The sequence below is a fragment of the Pinus tabuliformis genome, chromosome 9 (genome assembly GCF_031772625.1).
Source record: "Pinus tabuliformis cultivar Carrire ecotype Pingquan chromosome 9, CPIR1, whole genome shotgun sequence".
NCBI lineage: Eukaryota > Viridiplantae > Streptophyta > Pinopsida > Pinales > Pinaceae > Pinus > Pinus tabuliformis.
Window position 1 is genome coordinate 409,307,219 of NC_142307.1, and position 17,813 is coordinate 409,325,031.

Genomic DNA, 17,813 nt, shown 5'->3' on the forward strand with positions numbered 1-17,813 from the left:
TGTGCTACTCAGGATGCAGCAGGTGATCTTGCCGGTGATCCTACAGATCAGCGACGTACACGTTCTCAGTTTGAAAGAGCCTCTTCTTTACTGGCTCAAGCTCCAGTAAATCATGATCCTGACACTTTTGCAGAAGCTTCAGGCCATCCACATTGGGAAGCAGCTATGAATGAAGAATATCATTCATTGATGACAAATGATACATGGGATCTTGTTCCTCTACCAAAGGGACGCAAACTTGTTAGATGTAAATGGGTTTACAGAACCAAGTATGGACCAGATGGGAAAGTTGATAAACATAAAGCTCGTCTCGTTGCTAAGGGCTTTTCACAGGTTGAAGGCATTGACTACACTGAAACCTTCTCCCCTGTTGCCAAAATGAACTCTATCCGCCTTGTTCTTTCCCTTGCTGCCTCTTTAAAATGGGAAGTCCATCAGATGGATGTTAAATCTGCCTTCTTGCATGGGGACTTGCAGGAAGAAATCTATATGGAACAACCCATTGGCTTCATACAAACAGACTCCAGCCTTGTTTGTCGACTTAAGAAATCCCTTTATGGCCTCAAGCAAGCTCCTCGGGCTTGGTATGCCAAAATGGATAGCTTTCTTTTAGAATCTGGCTTTTCTAGGTGTCATTCTGACAATACTGTCTACACCAAGAAAGTGGGCAACTCTCTTATCATCCTTGTTCTTTATGTTGATGATCTTATTCTTACTGGTAGTGATCCCAACCTTATAAACCATGTGAAGTCCAGCCTTAAAAAGAAATTTGAAATGACAGACTTAGGACACTTACACTATTTTCTCGGTCTTCAAGTCTTGCAATCCAAGGAGGGTATTTTCCTTTCCCAGTCCAAGTATGCTTGTGATATTCTTCGTCATTTTCACATGGAAGACTGTAAGCCAGCCCCTTCTCCCTTTCAATCTGGAGTCAAACTTTCAGTCTCTTGTACTTCTCCTGAAGTTGATGCTACCTTATACCGTCAACTTGTAGGAAAACTCTTGTATTTAACCCATACTCGTCCTGATCTTTCCTTTGCTGTTGGCCTTGTTGCTCGTTTTATGCAAAACCCCCGTGAAAGTCATTGGAAAGCAGCTAAAAGAATACTTCGTTATGTTCGAGGTACAGCACAGTTTGGGATTCATTACAGTGCCAAAGCAGCTCCTCTGTTAGTTGGTTTCACTGATTCTGATTGGGCTGGTGACCCTGATGATCGGAAGTCTACTGCCGGTTATGTCTTCACTCTTGGTTCAGGACCTATTACATGGGCTTGTAAGAAACAGGCTGCCATTTCTCTTTCGTCAGTAGAAGCAGAGTATCGTGGTGCCGTGGAAGCTAGTAAGGAAGCCATGTGGCTTCGTCAGATCCTATCAGAGTTTGGCTTTGAGCAGCAGCATCCAACCACACTTTGGTGTGATAATCAAAGTGCCATTCAGCTATGCAAAGATCCAGTCCAGCATCAGCGCAGCAAACACATTGAACTACACATGCACTTCATCAGAAAGCTCATTCATGACCATGTTCTTGAAGTGCAATATTGTTCAACAGATGATCAGGTTGCAGACATCTTCACAAAGGCTCTCACAGAGGAGAAGTTCACTAAACTTCGATATATGCTTGGAGTTCAGGAAGTTGTCACTAAGGGGGGATAGGCTCTAGTGCCTCCTTCCTTCTCCTATTGTGTCATATTTGTAAATCCTTCAATCCTATCCCAAGTTGTTCTTAAGGGGGGATGTTAGGATATTCCGACACATAGGAAATAGTTAAGTTCAACTTGGTCTAGTATAGAGTTAGGTATAGAGTTAGGTAAAGTGTGTTTCTTTACCGTTGTACATTTTGTAACTTACAATCCGACGGTCACGATATGTAGTGATCCGACGGTTCATTCTCTCTTCGGTATTACCGACACTTGATCCGTGGCTTGACACCCGATTGGTCCATGAGTTCTATTTAAAGCGCATGGAGGGTCATTGTTCGAGTAATCCGTGCATGAGAGAAGCTTATGTAAATTTTCATTCTTTGATTAATAAATTGCCTGTAGTACCCACGTTGGGACAGGCCGTGGACTGTTTCCCTCTTTGAGGGTTTTAACCACGTCAAAAATACTGGTGTATTGATCTGTGATCTGGTTGTGAGCGGTGTCCTTTTGGTATTCTTTCTGAGGAACTTACCCTGTAAATTCCTACACTCTTGTCTTGGCATGTCTTCTACGATTTATATTTATTTTCTATCTGTAGTTTACTTTAATGCTGATGTGATTGCTAATCTGGAAAAGATAATGAGCTAACTATGAAAATTGAAATAAATTTCTCTAGCATAGAACATACCTAAAATTAACATGGTATTAGAGCTGAGGTGAAGACAATGCCCAAGCAAGAGTGAAAGAGCAATCACCGACAACAGTTGGGACAAGACAAAAGGATCAATGGGTTCAAATTCACCGAGGGTGAAGTGGAAGCAGAGAATATTATCAGAATGGCGCAGTGGAAGTTTCTGATGGCCTACTTAAAGATCACTTCATTATGAAGTTCAGATCTAAGCATGTAGGGAATGTTACCCCTCAATTGAATGAAGGTAACTCGATTCATTTATAAAATCTCTTTTATGTACTTGATCGCAAGAAGAACCTGGTGTCCATTTCAGTAATGGAAGTCAAAGGTTACAGGGTGGCACTCATCGATGGAAAGGGATGCCTGAATTCAAAAAGAGCATGAAGGTACATGTCTGAAATGTACCGAAGGAAAATCTTATGAGGGGGACCATTCCCCTCATGCAGCAGGTCCACAGGTTTGGAACAACCCAAGGAGTTTGAGATTCATGATCAGTTATCTCATGTAAACAGGTGGAAGATAGCCCTCTATGGCTTGAAGCAAAACACCTGGGGCGTAGTATGAGAGGATTGATAGCTGTCTGATGAAGCTGAGATTCACTAGGAGTAAAACCGATCCAAACCATTACTCGAAGGTTGTGGATGATAGACCTCTCATATCGGCACCTATGTCTAACAAGTGCAGACTCTCTCATTTGTAGGAGACAGAGGGAGTTGGATACCGAATGTGGAAAGATAAACTGCAAGCTTGTGACTACCTCGAGGATCTTAACTTTCACAAGTTATATGGTAGTGATGTCGGACCAGATTTGGAAAATGCCTCTGAGTTTGATAAACTCATTCACGTTGATGTTCTTGGTGAAACTCCCTCCGGACATATGTTTTGCAGTTAGTATGGTGAGCTCATATTTGGTTGAGCTTCACTAGATTGCTGCCTAGAATCTTCTGAGATATCTTCAGGGCACAATCTCTCAGATTGAGATACATTGCCTAAAATATTTCAAATGCTGAGTGGGCAGGCAATGTGGAGGATCACTAGAGTACTTTTTAGTGCTAGTTCTCCTTGGGATCTGCTTCGATATCCTAGATGAGCAGGAAGCAGAAGTCGGTGGCTTTGAGGACCGCCAAGGCAGACTATATTGTTGCTAGCATGGCTACCTAAGAGGCAGTCTAGTTACGAAAGCTCTTCAATGAGTTGTTTGGATACCACTATTTAGCAGGATAATTAGTTCTCCTGTGAGGTCTGGATGATGTGTTCTCCATGACGATTATGTAGCAGGATGATTAGTTCTCCTGTGAGGTCTAGATGATGTGTTCTCCATCACGATTATGTAGCAGGATGATTAGTTCTCCTGTGTGGTCTGGATGATGTGTTCTCCATGACGATTATGTAGCAGGATGATTAGTTCTCCTATGAGGTTTGGATGATGTGCTCTCCATGACTATTATGTAGCAGGATGATTAGCTCTCCTGTGAGGCCTGGATGATGTGTTCTCCATGGCGATTGTGTAGCAGGATGATAATTTCTCCTGTGAGAACAGGATTGATTAGTTCTCCTGTCGAGGCATCCTACCCATGCAGTCTGGGACTCATGGGAAGTACCTCTCATATGATCAATGAGCAGGGAAATGAGGATAGGGACCATAGTAGTACCAATGGATGCATCGCTGTATCTACTGTACTCCCTATGCTGGGATGACCTTCATTGATCTCGGATCAATGATACTGGTCTCGGACCAGTTGTAGGAGTTGTACCTACTATGATGCTGACTTTGGGTCAATTGAGATTGGTCTGGGACCAGTGGTACATACTCTGAGACTGACTTCGGGTCAGTGGAGGACTGGTCTGGGACCAGTTGTAGGAGTTGTACCTACTATGACGCTGACTTCAGGTCAGTTGAGACTCGTCTAGGACCAGTGGTACATACTCTGAGACTAACTTCAGGTCAATGGAGGACTAGTTTGGGACCAGTTGTAGGAGTTGTACCTACTATGACGTTGACTTCAGGTCAGTTGAGACTAGTCTGGGACCAGTGGTACATACTCTGAGATTGACTTCGGGTCAGTGGAGGACTGGTCTAGGACCCGTAAGAGTGGTACATACTATGACACTGACTTTGGGTCGGTTGAGACTAGTCTAAGACCAGTGTTATGCACTTTGAGACTGACTTCGGGTTAGTGGAGAATGGTATGAGACATTCTCAATCAATTCTTCTTCTTCATGGTTTAGCAGAGCTAAGTTGAGCAGAGCAGAGCCAGTAGAGCTAGTAGAGCTAAGCAGAGCAAAGCAGAGCCAGTAGAGCCAGTAGAGCTGAGCAGAGCAGTGCAGGGCACTGATGGCAGAGACAGCACAGTCAGACATATGGATCAGCGGATGGAGTTCTCCCTAGTTGAGAGGGAGTGTTAAAATTGGCAACTAGGGCCAAACTCCATGGGGGTCAGCTTATTTATAGCAGTTGATATTTTTATTGGATCCCTCTCATCGAGAGGTGTAGGATTGATCTAAAGATCATCCGATTCCGATAAGTATTTATGGAGATATGAATTAATTTTGATATGGAATTATTATCAAGCCGACCAACAATTTTAGTAGGCTCAGAAGCCCAATAGTCGTGTCTATTCATCATCTACGTTTTAGTATAAATATAGAGGAATTGAAATCATTTGTAACACACATCCTCTTCATGTGTTCTCCTCCTCTCCACGTCATGGGTTTTTGGTGAAGCAGGGACACCTAAAATATACGCTGGATGAAGCCCTAAACGCAGTGAAGGTGAAGGCCATATACGGAGCCCTAAATTACAGTCATGAAGGAGAAGATCCTAGCCGCAGTTGAGTGAGATCTTGCCACAGTAAAGGAAAGATTCAAGACACAAATTGAATGCCCTATTCCGCTGTAAATGGAGACATATATGCAGGTATATGTAGACACCTATTCCGCTGTAAATGGAGACATATACGCAGCAATGGAGACTCCTATACACAGTTGCCCTATACGCAGCAATGGAGACTCCTATACACAGTCAACGTGATGCCATATACGCTGCCATGGAAACACTTGTACATACAATACTTTCCACGCCGTCATTCCTCAGTGATAACCGCAACCAAGTATGAAGGCAGAGCCACAATCATAATCACTTAGGTAGCCACAGATCATACATGAAGGAGCCGCAACAAGGATAGCCTCAAGACATCGTGGAAGAAGGCAGAAAGAACAACATAAATCTATGTATTGGGTATATATATGAAGCCGTAGTCAAACACAACATTATCATACGTTCTGGGCTCTCGGCATACTTGAAGGAGATTTGATGAAGCCGCAGTGAAACGCAGCATTGCCAATGATTATACGCAGCAATGAAAGGAAACCTGTAGCTGCCAAGAGGAATACCAATACGCTGTGTGAAGTACACAGCCCTGACTCAATAATGGGATTGCATGGAACTATAGCCTAGCTGCTTTGCTAGGCTGCAAGCCATAGCAAGCAGCTAAGGCTGATATGTATATGAACTAAAGAATGATGTATGGGCAGCATTATGAGCAGCATGATGATATGAGATCATGGGCAGCATAATGATATCATGAGCAGCATGATGTATGAGCAACATTATGAGCAGCATGATGATATGAGATCATGGGAAGCATAATGATATCATGAGCAGCATGATGAATGGGCAACATGATAGATGAGATCATGGGAAACATGATGCATGGGCAGCATGATGTATGAGATCATGGGCAGCATGATGTATAGGCATCTTAATGATATATGAGATCATGAGTAGCATGATGATGCATGATGCAGCATGATGGTACTACACGGTAAGGTGCAGCAAATGGATGAGATGCAGCACTATGATGGGTGAAGGAGTCACCTTAGAGAATCAGTTGAAGCAATATGTCTTCAACTTATCTCTGCCGATATCAAAAGTCAAAGTGTTGACTTCTATTGTAAATGTACTCTCTCTCTCTCTTTCTCTGCTGAACTTTGAAGAACATAAAAGAAGAATTGATCAAGGGTTTCCCCACATTGGGGTTTGTCCCTGGCTAGCGCCACATCATATGTCCTCTTGTCTTGGCTTGTCTTCTACGATTTATATTTACGTTTGATCTGCAGTTTACTTTAATGCTGATGTGATTGCTAATCTGGAAAAGATAATGAGCTAACTGTGAAAATTGAAAAAAATTTCTGTAGCATAGAACATACCTAAAATTAACAACATCAAGCTAGGGGATGGTGACAGGTACCGCGCAACCGGGGTTGGTACAGTCACCTTTTAGATGGAGTCGGGATCCCCTCTTAGGATCAAGATGTCATGTCCGTTCCGTGCCTAAAGAAAAATCTCATCCCTGTTGCAATTTTGGAAGACCGTGTTTATGATGTGATCTTCAGCAAAGTGAAAGCATTCTTGAGACACATAGCCATGGGACAGGAGAAGCAGATCGGGGCTCCTGTGAAGAAACTGTATAAGCTAGACGTGGAAGATTGTGTTGCATTAAGCAGCAAGGTGGAGGAAGTGTAGAACCGCGATGTCGGTGAACTTTGGCACAGAAGACTTGGCCATTTGCATCATGGCGCCTTGAAGATTATGTAGGAAATAACCATTGGCCTCCCCAAAGGAGCACTTGACCAATAAGATGTATCCAAAGGATGTACCTTGGAGAAGTACACTAAATCCACATTCCATGATCGAGATAGAAAATCACATAAAGTATTGGAAAGGATCCACTTTGGTGTCTGTGGACATTTCTCGATAGCCGCCAATGCCAGACACATATTTTGTCATTTTTATTCACGACTTCTCATGAAAGTGTAGGATCTTCTTCATGCGGAAGAAAGATGAGACATTCTCCAAATTCCTAGAATTCAAGGCACTGGTTGAGAAATAAACTGGCAAGAAGGTGAAGGCTCTCAGGAGCGATAATGGAGGTGATTATGTTTCGAATTAATTCAAAAAATTATGTGCGAAAGAAGGCATTCAACAAGAGTTGACAACACCCCACAATCCACAGCAGAATGGGGTGGCTGAGAGAAAGAACCATATCATTGTGGGAGCTACGAGAGCTATGTTACATGACCAAGGCCTACCTTTGCATTTGTGGGCTGAGTCATGCAACACAATAGTCTATTTGCAGAACCGGAGTCCTCATCGGATTCTTGGTATGATTATGTAATGAATATAAATTCATATAGAAATAATAATAAATATAAATATAAAAATAGATAATAAATAATAATCATAATAATATATAATTAAATAATAATTAGTTAAACAAAGAGGCATGTCGCTACAAAAATACCTGTTCGTGAAAGGGTACTTACCTAGCTATATATACAGGACCCTCATTCTCATTTGTACTCATCCTACATCAATTTTTTAAAACAATATAGATTTTACAATCACTGTCCTACGATGGATGACTTTTTCTTCAAAGTATTTTAAATATTTCCGCTGCATATACGACTTTTGGTTGTTACATTGGTATTAGAGCCAAGTCTGATCCCAACTTTTAACCATAAAACTCCATCAACATTGTTGTTGTCAAGACTAGAGTGTTTCGCTACGAAGTGGGAGGTTCTCCATTCAGCCAGTTTCGCTACTAGGCCCTTGGCCATATAAAAAAATAAAAAATAAATATCATTATATAAAAAAAAGGAATATAATTTTAAAAATAAATAAATAAAATAAAATAAAAATTAAACCTTACCTGGCCGCTGACTGCTAGTCGACTTACCTGGCCATCTAGTTGTTGGTCGACAGAGAGCCCATAGCCGCCTTCCACAACAGCCACCAACGTAGCCATTGCTCAAGCTCTTCCATCAAGCAGATCAAGCTATCCCTTGCTCTACTGACGATAAGACAACACCATCGTGCCAGTTGCTCGCTGCAAGGTGAAATTTCCACTACTCGCATTGCCCAGCATAGCTCGAGTTGCAGTTGTCCCGCTGTCCGAGATTCATCCCGGTCCACGTTATTTTGTCTACCCAGCCACCATTGCTACAACCGTCACACTCCCCATTTTTTCCACACCTCTGCTCCCCTCCGCTGCGTATGACCATCTACACCTTCGTCGACCTCGTCCACACCTTCCACTGCTTACACTGTTTACCACCCGAACTTTCACAATTCTCAATCGAAGCTTCCACCATCACCTTTACAACCCCCTCCATATCCCTACCGTCGGTTCCCTGTGACTATCAACGTCTTCCCTGCATCAGTTAACGAGTCCAACCATCTCCCCACAATATCAACTTAGTATAGCACCAAATACGACTATATCAAACAATAAAGTAAACCAATTATATTATGTGATCATTAAATTAATTAATTGATTTATTAAAATTACTTAATTAATTTGATTAATAATATATATATGTATATAGATATATATGAGTACAAATTCTTTAAATAAAAAAAAGGGAGAGAAAGTATTATAATAATATGAAAGGCAATTATTCAAAAGAATAAGTATTACCAAGAAATGTAAAGGATATTGAGGAAGTGGGTTTTTCACACTTCGTATATTCATACAAAGGATATAAAAAAAATTGAAGGGGTTATCTTTAAAACCCTAAGCCTTTTCGATAAACACAAAAGAAAAGCCAACCGTTGTAGAGAAAAAATGGAGCCTTATTCGAAATTGATGAAGGAAGGACGAATTACCTATAATGGTCTTTCAGTTATGGATCACGGATTAATTACATTAAAAGGAAGTTTGCAAGGAAAAGAAATTAATATCGCTATGAGTACAAGCAACGATAAAAATTACATCAACATTAATTTGGCAAATCAGCTATTAATTCTAGAACCAAACATTGGTGAAAGGAAAAATATTTTTGGCCAAAAAGAGTACAAAATTAGTGATTTACAAGTAACAGTAGATCATTATGAGTACATATCTCAATTTCGTGTTGTAACTATGGATAATAGGAAGGTTGACATCATTCTCGGTCAACCTTGGTTTAAGGATTTGGGTATATTCATATAGAAATAGAGAAACAAGTTTTGACGTTTCCTTATAAGGGGAAGATGGTCACATTTCGGGACATAACAAGCAAATCACAATCAATAACATCTTCAACAAAGACTTTAAGGATATTTCAAAATTGATGTTTCAAGATAATAAAAAAACTATATCAAAGAAGCAAAAAGAGCTTGAAGAAGTCATCTGCAGTAAAGATAGAAATTTCGCGCCTCAGAGATCACAATGAAAAATTATTCGAACAAGTCAAGAAAGCTAAAGCCACAAAGAAGGAACTCAAGAAGCGGTTATTAGAACAAGAAAAAGAAAATTTATAGTTAAAGAGTCTTAACCAAACATTATTAGAACAAATCAAAAGTTTAAAAGATGATGAAGCTACTAAGAATAAAGCTAGCAATTCAGAAAAAGATGAACTTGTACGTCTAAGGAATCATAACCAAACCCTACTTACGCAAATAAAAAAACTTTAAAATGACAAGAAATCATTGAATGACAAGTTAGAACAACTTCAAGGTGAAGTATTGAAGTCGTCAGTCGTTTCAATCCAAGTTGAAGATAAAGGAATAAATACTGACCCAGTCAATATCACAAGTAAGGAAGAAGAGGAATCTAGAGAAGTTAAAACATATGCAGAAGTTGCAATTCAAACGATGGACATTCCAAATGATGATTCAATCGCCAATTCAACAACAACAGTGTCTGAAGAAAATCAGGAATCAACCACTAATATGATAAGGGAAAGCCAAACCAAAGGAGCTATGTATTGACATCTAAATCACAAGAGCAGACTTTCCAATCAAGCTATGTACCAGTATCACTCAGAAAATAAACAACAAATTTATGTTTCCAGGAATACTAAAGTTTGCAGAATCAAATGATACGATAACTATTCACCACACATCTCCAAAGATCAAAAGATACTCCAGAAGATTAATCTAGGATGGTCTGATCCATTCTCAGTACGATAATTTTCTCTATCACTCAGAGTATCATATCATCTTGTATCAACGAAGATGAAAGTTCAGAGATGAGAAGATGTTCTCAGTAAGCTTTGAGGACAAAGCTTCTTGAAGGGAGAGGTAATGTTATGAATATAAATTCATATAGAAATAATAATAAATATAAATATAAAAATAGATAATAAATAATAAATAATAATCATAATAATATATAATTAAATAATAATTAGTTAAACAAAGAGGCATGTCTTTACAGACATGCCTGTTCATGAAAGGACACTTACCTGGCTATATATACAAGACCCTCATTCTCATTTGTACTCATCCTACATCAATTCTTTGATACAATATACATTTTACAATTACTGTCCTACAATGGATGTCTTTGTCTTCGAAGTATTTTAAATTTTTTGCATTGCGTATACGACTTTTGGTCGTTATAGATTACACTGGAGGAGGATTTCTTAGGGAGAACGCCAGATGTGTCACACTTCAAGATTTTTGGAGCTTCTGTTTACTACTATGTCTCCAAAGAATCAAGAAAGAAGCTTGAGTCGATAGCAGAGTTGGGAGTATTTGTGGATTACATAGAAACTCCTCACAACTACCATGTGTACTTTCCATCCCTCAGAATGACAGTTGTGTGCATGGATGTAAAGATTGATGAGGAGAAAGTGATGTGGTGCTCTCTTGAGAGGGAGCTTCAGATCCCACTAGAAGAGGAGATTTTAGCTCCAAAGGAGGAGCCTCAGGAAGTTATGGAGCAGCCATAAGTAGAGGAGCAGAGGGTGGAGACATCCACTCAAGAAGAACCACCAGAGAAGGCAGGAAAAGGACCAGGGAAGTTGATAGACTTGTGCAAGATCCAAGGGATAATGTGGGAGCTCCTTCAAATTTGCATAGGCAGAGAAGGTCACCTGATCAGTACACTAGGTACATGGCTCTAATGACTGAGCTTGTAGAGACTGAGCCATACTCTTTTGAGGAAGCAGTTGAGCAACCTGTATGGGTTGATGCGATGATGGAGGAATATGAATCCATTGTAAAGAATAGTGTTTGGAAAGTGGTCCCAAGATCAGCAGATAAATTAGTAGTGGGTTTGAGATGGATCTTCAAGTTGAAGCAGGCAGCAAACGAAAGCATAGAGAAGTATAAGGCCAAGTTTGTGGCCAAGGGGTACTCTCAAGTTAAGGGAATTGACAATGAGGAGACCTTTGCTCCTGTAGCAAGGTACTCATCCATTAGATCAATTCTTGCACTGGCTACGCAGATGGGGTGGAAGATCCACTAGATGGATGTAAAAATAACATTTCTCAATGGAGTTATTGAGGACGAGGTGTACATCGAGCAACCAAAAGGTTTTGAGACATCTGATCGAGAGTCTTCTTGCACCTATTTTGTCACAAGTCCAAGGAAGCAGTAATACAAATTTTTTCAAAGTTTAGAATGATCAGCCAACCACTCATCATGTCATTGAAAACCCAATTTTTTCAAGTTATATTGTAAATGATGCTAGTACGGCCATTTAATTATGTGACAACCTAGGTAAGCCTATGATTTTGGCGACGGATTTCATCATAGGAAGCTTTTCATCTTACCGAATTATGTGTGTTTCTAAACACGGATAATCGACAGAGTTTTTTTCTCCAGCTTAAACTCCAAAGCTAGGGTGGAATTTATTTACTAAGTCTTCAATGAGTCCTAATGTTTTTAGTCGAGTCTATTGTAAAAGTGATTTGGGAATAATTTAAACTATTTGGCTAAATTATTTTATTACAGATCACTTGGTCTACTAGATCATATTGTGTCGCAGAATTGGGTAAATATTATGAGGGTCTATAACGAATGGGTATTCCCCCTTTGAGGGTTGAATTTGTAATTATCTAATGTAAAAATATTTTAGTGCATGGTCCCTCACAATCAAACACCATGGCTAAAGTATTTGAGGGTGGAAAAATAATTAATCCCCTCAAGTGTCAATTTATTTTTCTGGCAAAATAAAAATTAAATCTTAAGCCAGAAAATTAATTAATTTAGAGTCAAAAATTTAATTCTAGAGAAATTAATTTCTCCAAGTGGAAAATGACCAAAAAAAACATGGGTCAAAAATAACTCAAATTTTTGGAGGTCTCCCACCAAAGAAAAAATGGATTTTTTAAGAAAAATTAAGCCCTTGGACCTTGGTTGTTAAGTCAAAGTCAATTTTTTGAGGAAATTGATCCAAAATATTTATCTTTGGATTAATAAAAAATCGTTTTTATGAGAAATTCGAAAATTCTTCAAAAGAAAATATTTTCGACGACAAAGATTAAAATATGGCCAAATATTTATCATCGATTGAGATTATTTTGACGGGGAACAAGCCAACTAGCCATTATTTTCCACTTGGATGATTTATCTATAAATTAGAAACCATTTGCTTCTCAAGTCACAATGATGAAAGCTCTAACTCTAGTCGATGTAATTTTGTAACGTTGGTTTTGTTCCACTGGGTTGCTGGGAATGTTTGAAATATCATAATAAAATACTTTGGGGTTCAGATCATAATGTTCTTTGTCCGATGATCTATGGTATGAGCTAGGTATGTGCTTTCCTATATTGTGCTTAAAATTTTACAAGCTTGTTTATTCATTAGAGGGTGATAAGAACATTCTACTAGTAGATTTTGGGTCTATCTTAGGTGATCTGATTCGCCATATGTATAACAAGTTTTCCTGAAGAAAATATATAGAATTTGCAAGTTCCCCGACCCCCCGCCCCTTGGGCTCCAAGTTCACAAACTTAGGAGGAGAGCCGACCTTGTTTAGGCTACGAGAATTTTGTTGGGTTTTCTTACTTCGCTAAGGTTGTGGGCAATACCATAACTTTCGAAACACATTTGATCTATTGCCATTATTCATCATTTAAAAAAATAATTTTATTTTCAAGCGTTGTACATTTGTAAATATATTTGTAAATTTGTTGAATAATTTTTGTAAATAAAATTTTCTAACCCTTGTTTTGCAGCTAATTGGGGTTTAGGGTTTTATTCCAAATTTTTGTATATATTGGTGTTTCAGTATTTTTATTTTTCATTTGTGCAGGCGAGCTTCAAGAAGATTTGTTGGGGTTTGAGCTAGATATAGGCCCTTGAGGGTAAGATCTAGTGTCTAGAAGTCTTTACAGTGAAATTGAGCAATATTGAAAATCTGAAGCAAATCAAATTTTGTCAGGGGTTTCAAAAAAATTTTTTGGGGCCTCCAGGCCCAACGTCCTCCCTCTAGCTTAGCCCCTGCCCTTGTTTATCTCTAATGAATGGTTGTGTTCACTTGAGTTTGAGATGGTTTTGCCAAGTGGTTTTACACAGAGCATCTGAGGCCTTGAGGGCATACTATTCCACTCTTACTCCACATAATGCCTAGGCCATACTACACTTCCAAAGAGCATGATGACCTCGCGGGTGCAGTTTTTCCCTTATTCAAAGAAGCATTGGGCACTTAGATGATATTGGCAATTTATGGACACCCAAGAGCACCCTCAAATGCTAGAATGTCGAGCTTATCTTAGCATCGAGGATTCTTGATGATGCACTAGTGGACCCAAAATGCCCCCAGGCTAGCCTTGACACTACTTGATGGGCATGCATTGATCCAAATCCCAAATGAGGATGATTATCACCCAAGATGATTGAGAGGGGATTGTTGTACCTAACGAAGCCCCAATGCTAGATAGAGAGTACACCACATTGTCTACATGGCACCCATAGAGATGACGTAGGGCACCCAGAGTTGGATTTTGGACACATGGAGATGCTTTGAGGCTTGATTTGAGGACCCTTCCTCAAATTGAGGTTGATCATGATGCTTGGAGATCCATCTAGCCTTTCCATTGCACCTTTGGAGCATTTTGAGCCCAAAAAGGGCATGATGTCATGCTTACTAAGGGCTTACAACTCACAAGTGTGGGTATTTATTGGCATATTTTATTCGTTGAGCTAATGGGTTGGCTTGTAACCCATTTCCTTTGTCTACTCAATTAAACTTGTTTCTAGGGCTTTTAGTAGATTATTAGAGGTGATAGACCTCATATAAAAGGAGAATCACTTCATTTCATTTGTCATCATCACACTTGTGGATTTCGGCCTCTCTAGAAGAGCTCGACATAGCCTATTGTACTTCGCTACTTGAGAGCATAGTATTCAAAACCGGCCCAGCTAACCGGTTACCGGTCTAACCGGCCGGTTAGCAGGCCCACCAGTTGGAACCGGTCAAAAAACCAGGTTAGACACCCTCTGTGGCCAAAAAAGAGACCTAACCGGCTGGTTTAGGACGGAACCGGCCGGTTACCGATCAAGCCCAGTCAGAGCTTTTTTCAATGTCTTTTAGGGGTTTTGGAGGGAAAGTAAGGGTCCTTTCCCTCCAAAAACACCCTCTCCAAGCCTTTAAGAGGTCCTTCTCCCTCTCATTTGTCTCACACATCTCATTTGGAGTGTTTGTGAATTTGCTTGGGAGCTTAGAGAGTGTTGAGTTTTTGCTGGAGTAGTGGAACAACAGAGTTTAAGCTAAGTAGTAGTCATCATGCCTCCAAAAGCCAGAGATACTGCATGGGCTCATTGTGATATGATTGATGGCAAAATGATCTGCAAATATTGCCAAAAATCCATTGAAGGAGGGGGTATTAACAAGTTTAAGCAACACTTGGCTGGGATAGGAGGCCATGTAAAACCATGTGGAGTACCAAATGAAATAATAGGGCATATTAGGGCATAATATCTTCAGAAGTTTGAGACTCAAGTCACTAAACCAATAGAGAAGTTTGGGACTTCAAAGTTTGGGAGTCGAGACTCAACCAACTGAGTTTGATCATGATGACTCATGAGAAGTTTCAAGTGATAATGTTGATCACTATTATCATATATGTAGACTTGAGTCTTGTAGTAGGCCACTGGCCCCATAGTTTGTAGGCTTTGTTTTTGCACTCTAGAGGCCATTTAGAGCCTTATTGCTTATGTATTTTGTTGATAATATGTATTGCACTCGGTGCCATTTTGATATATTCACCTTTACATGGTATATAAATGAGCAATCTTTGCATATTTTGTCTCTATTGGCTTGGAATCATGGTTTTAAATCTTAAAAATAGTTTTTTTCATTAAAAATTAATTATTTAATGTATTTTTTCTAAAACCGGTTCGTTTAGACCAAACCAGTCCCGGTTAGACCGGTTCCGGTCGGTAAACCGGTTCATTAGGTGGACCGGTCCGGTCACCGGTTCCGGTTTTAAAAACACTGCTTGAGAGATGTGATCTTATGTGGATTTTTTCTATTTGACACTAGTCTTTGTGTCAGAGGCATCTTTTTGGGATTAAAAGAGAGCATCTTCTTGGAAAACTTGAGTATTTACTGCATATCTTTTATGGTTTTACATGTAATTAAATATTGCTTGTTCCTTGTCATAGTTAAGTTAAATAAGTGTTGGTGAGAGTCCTATGGGACCCATCTAGGATAAATAATAACCCAATGATAGGGCTTTGAAGGGATATAATGATATCTAATGATATAAATAAGATATTTTTCTCCTCTTGAGTTTTTCTTGCTTTATTTTTGGGTTCATTCATGGCTGTTTTCTGTATGTCAATTTCGTTTGTCAACTACAGTGATGTTGTTGTAGAGATGTCAACGCTTACATTATAAGCCAGATGCAAACCACCAAATACAAAATATCCTGAGAAAAACTAAAAAAAAGATAGCAAGTAATCATGCAGCTAATATCTATCATCAGAAAAACAAAAAGGATAGCAAGTAAACATGCAGCTAATATCTGGAAAGAAAGAAGTATAAACATGGCACTTTGTAGATACAATTTCCAAAAGAGAACTATGAGCAACTATTCATATACATACCAGAATATTGAGCTTCCCATTGCAAAATGAAGAAGCTTTTCCAATAAGCTCCTCTCGTGCTGAACGAGATGATAAATCACACGGTGAACCACTAACATCCAGTCCTGCTTCTTTCCATTGAGTCAAACAGTCATTAAGATCCTTTTCTGTACGGCAACATGTATAAACAGCAGCTCCAAAACCTGCTAGTTCTTCTACAATAGCACGTCTGTATGAATGGTCATACAAGATACCATAAATCAAGCCTATTATCAAAGCCAATTTATTAAAAGAGGCAGAGTCAAAATTTGTTTCATCCTTTTGTTGCCCACAAGAGAAGCAACCAGAATAACATCAGTCGTGATCTATGCAAAAAAGTAACCACATGTATCACTGCCAATTTAGCCATCAGAAATATGGGAAACACAATTTATAAACAAGTTTTCTCTAAAATACCTATTTCAAATATGCTTAACTTCACAGTGCAGTGATATTATGGTAGCTTATTGAATTTTTTTTTACCATTTTCATCAGTATTTTAAAAAGTTTCTTTTTAAGCCCCCTACATTTCAAGAATATTAATACAATATCCAGAAGGTTTGCAGTGTTGTGTATATTTCGAACAATTCGTTATAAATCACAACCATTTACATTCCTTTAAGCTAACATGGAAATGTTATTTTTACCCATGAGCTTGCTTTAAGTATCAAATGTTACCAAATGTTACATTGTTTAATTAAATCCCTGGCATTTTAGATCAAGAAAATGTGGTCAAGCTCGGTAATATTTCATTCAAAGCATTTAGATTCGAAATTGGCCAAAAGAACAGTAAGGAAAAAAGCAAAGGGTTTGAATGGAAAAACAAAAATATATCTATATGTTGAATTAAAACATGTATTAATATTTAATTAAGCTATAATTGTAAAATATTTAATAAAACCATATTCTACCCTGTAAAATATTAATATAATCCTACAACGTAAAATATTTAATAAAACCATTTTCCTACAATGTAAAATATTAATAGGTGTTCAAAATTTAGAGAGTAGGTATTTCATATATAATATGAATTCAAATTCCAAACTGAAAATTGGAAGTATTTTTTACAAAAGTTAAGTAAAGAGTAATCACTAAAGTCTAATACTAAATAGTAATAAATTAAAAATCAAATTCTCCCATGCTTTTAGTTGCTTAACTCTGAAGGTTCTCCAAGTCCCAAAGGCTAAAAAGAGGGGACTCCTCTAGATGTAGGATCTCAATCTACTTCTAGCTCTACTTCTTCTATGTTCAAGACAATAGTTGAACAATCCAAACCTGTCATCATTATGATACATTGAAACATGAATTAAAATTTAAATTGATCCTTCAAATTCAAATGATTAAACCTTAAATAAATTGAGTTATTCATGTTTTGCAATGCCTCACCAGGTAATTGCCCATTGCAAAGCTGAAGATTATAATGGACAAAAACTAGGTTATTTAAGAGCTTTTGTGTTAATTGGCCATTCCTCTTGAAATGCATTCTCTCAAGCATGCTAGAGTTGCAATCACAACTTGAAGCAGTGCAAATCTATTTTAAGATTCTAATGGAAAATCTCTTAAGATCTTGTATGTCATTGCCAAAGTTCTGCCACCAAAGACTAGCAAGTAGTAAGGGTTCAATAGTTAAGATCGAAG

The 17,813-nt window shown here is 38.7% G+C and overlaps 1 protein-coding gene across 1 annotated transcript in view; it reads right to left on the bottom strand.

The window, feature by feature from the left end:
- The window catches only part of LOC149148898 (tropinone reductase homolog At5g06060-like), a 208,215-nt gene extending 191,548 nt beyond the window's left edge, over positions 1-16,667 (bottom strand). Inside the window, exons 1-2 of the mRNA XM_089442307.1 lie at positions 16,659-16,667; positions 16,158-16,454 (exon numbers count right to left, since the gene is read on the bottom strand). Coding sequence (XP_089298433.1) covers positions 16,158-16,454; positions 16,659-16,667 — 306 coding nt within the window. The remainder of the gene's footprint in view (positions 1-16,157; positions 16,455-16,658) is intronic.
- Between the last annotated feature and the right edge of the window lie 1,146 nt (positions 16,668-17,813).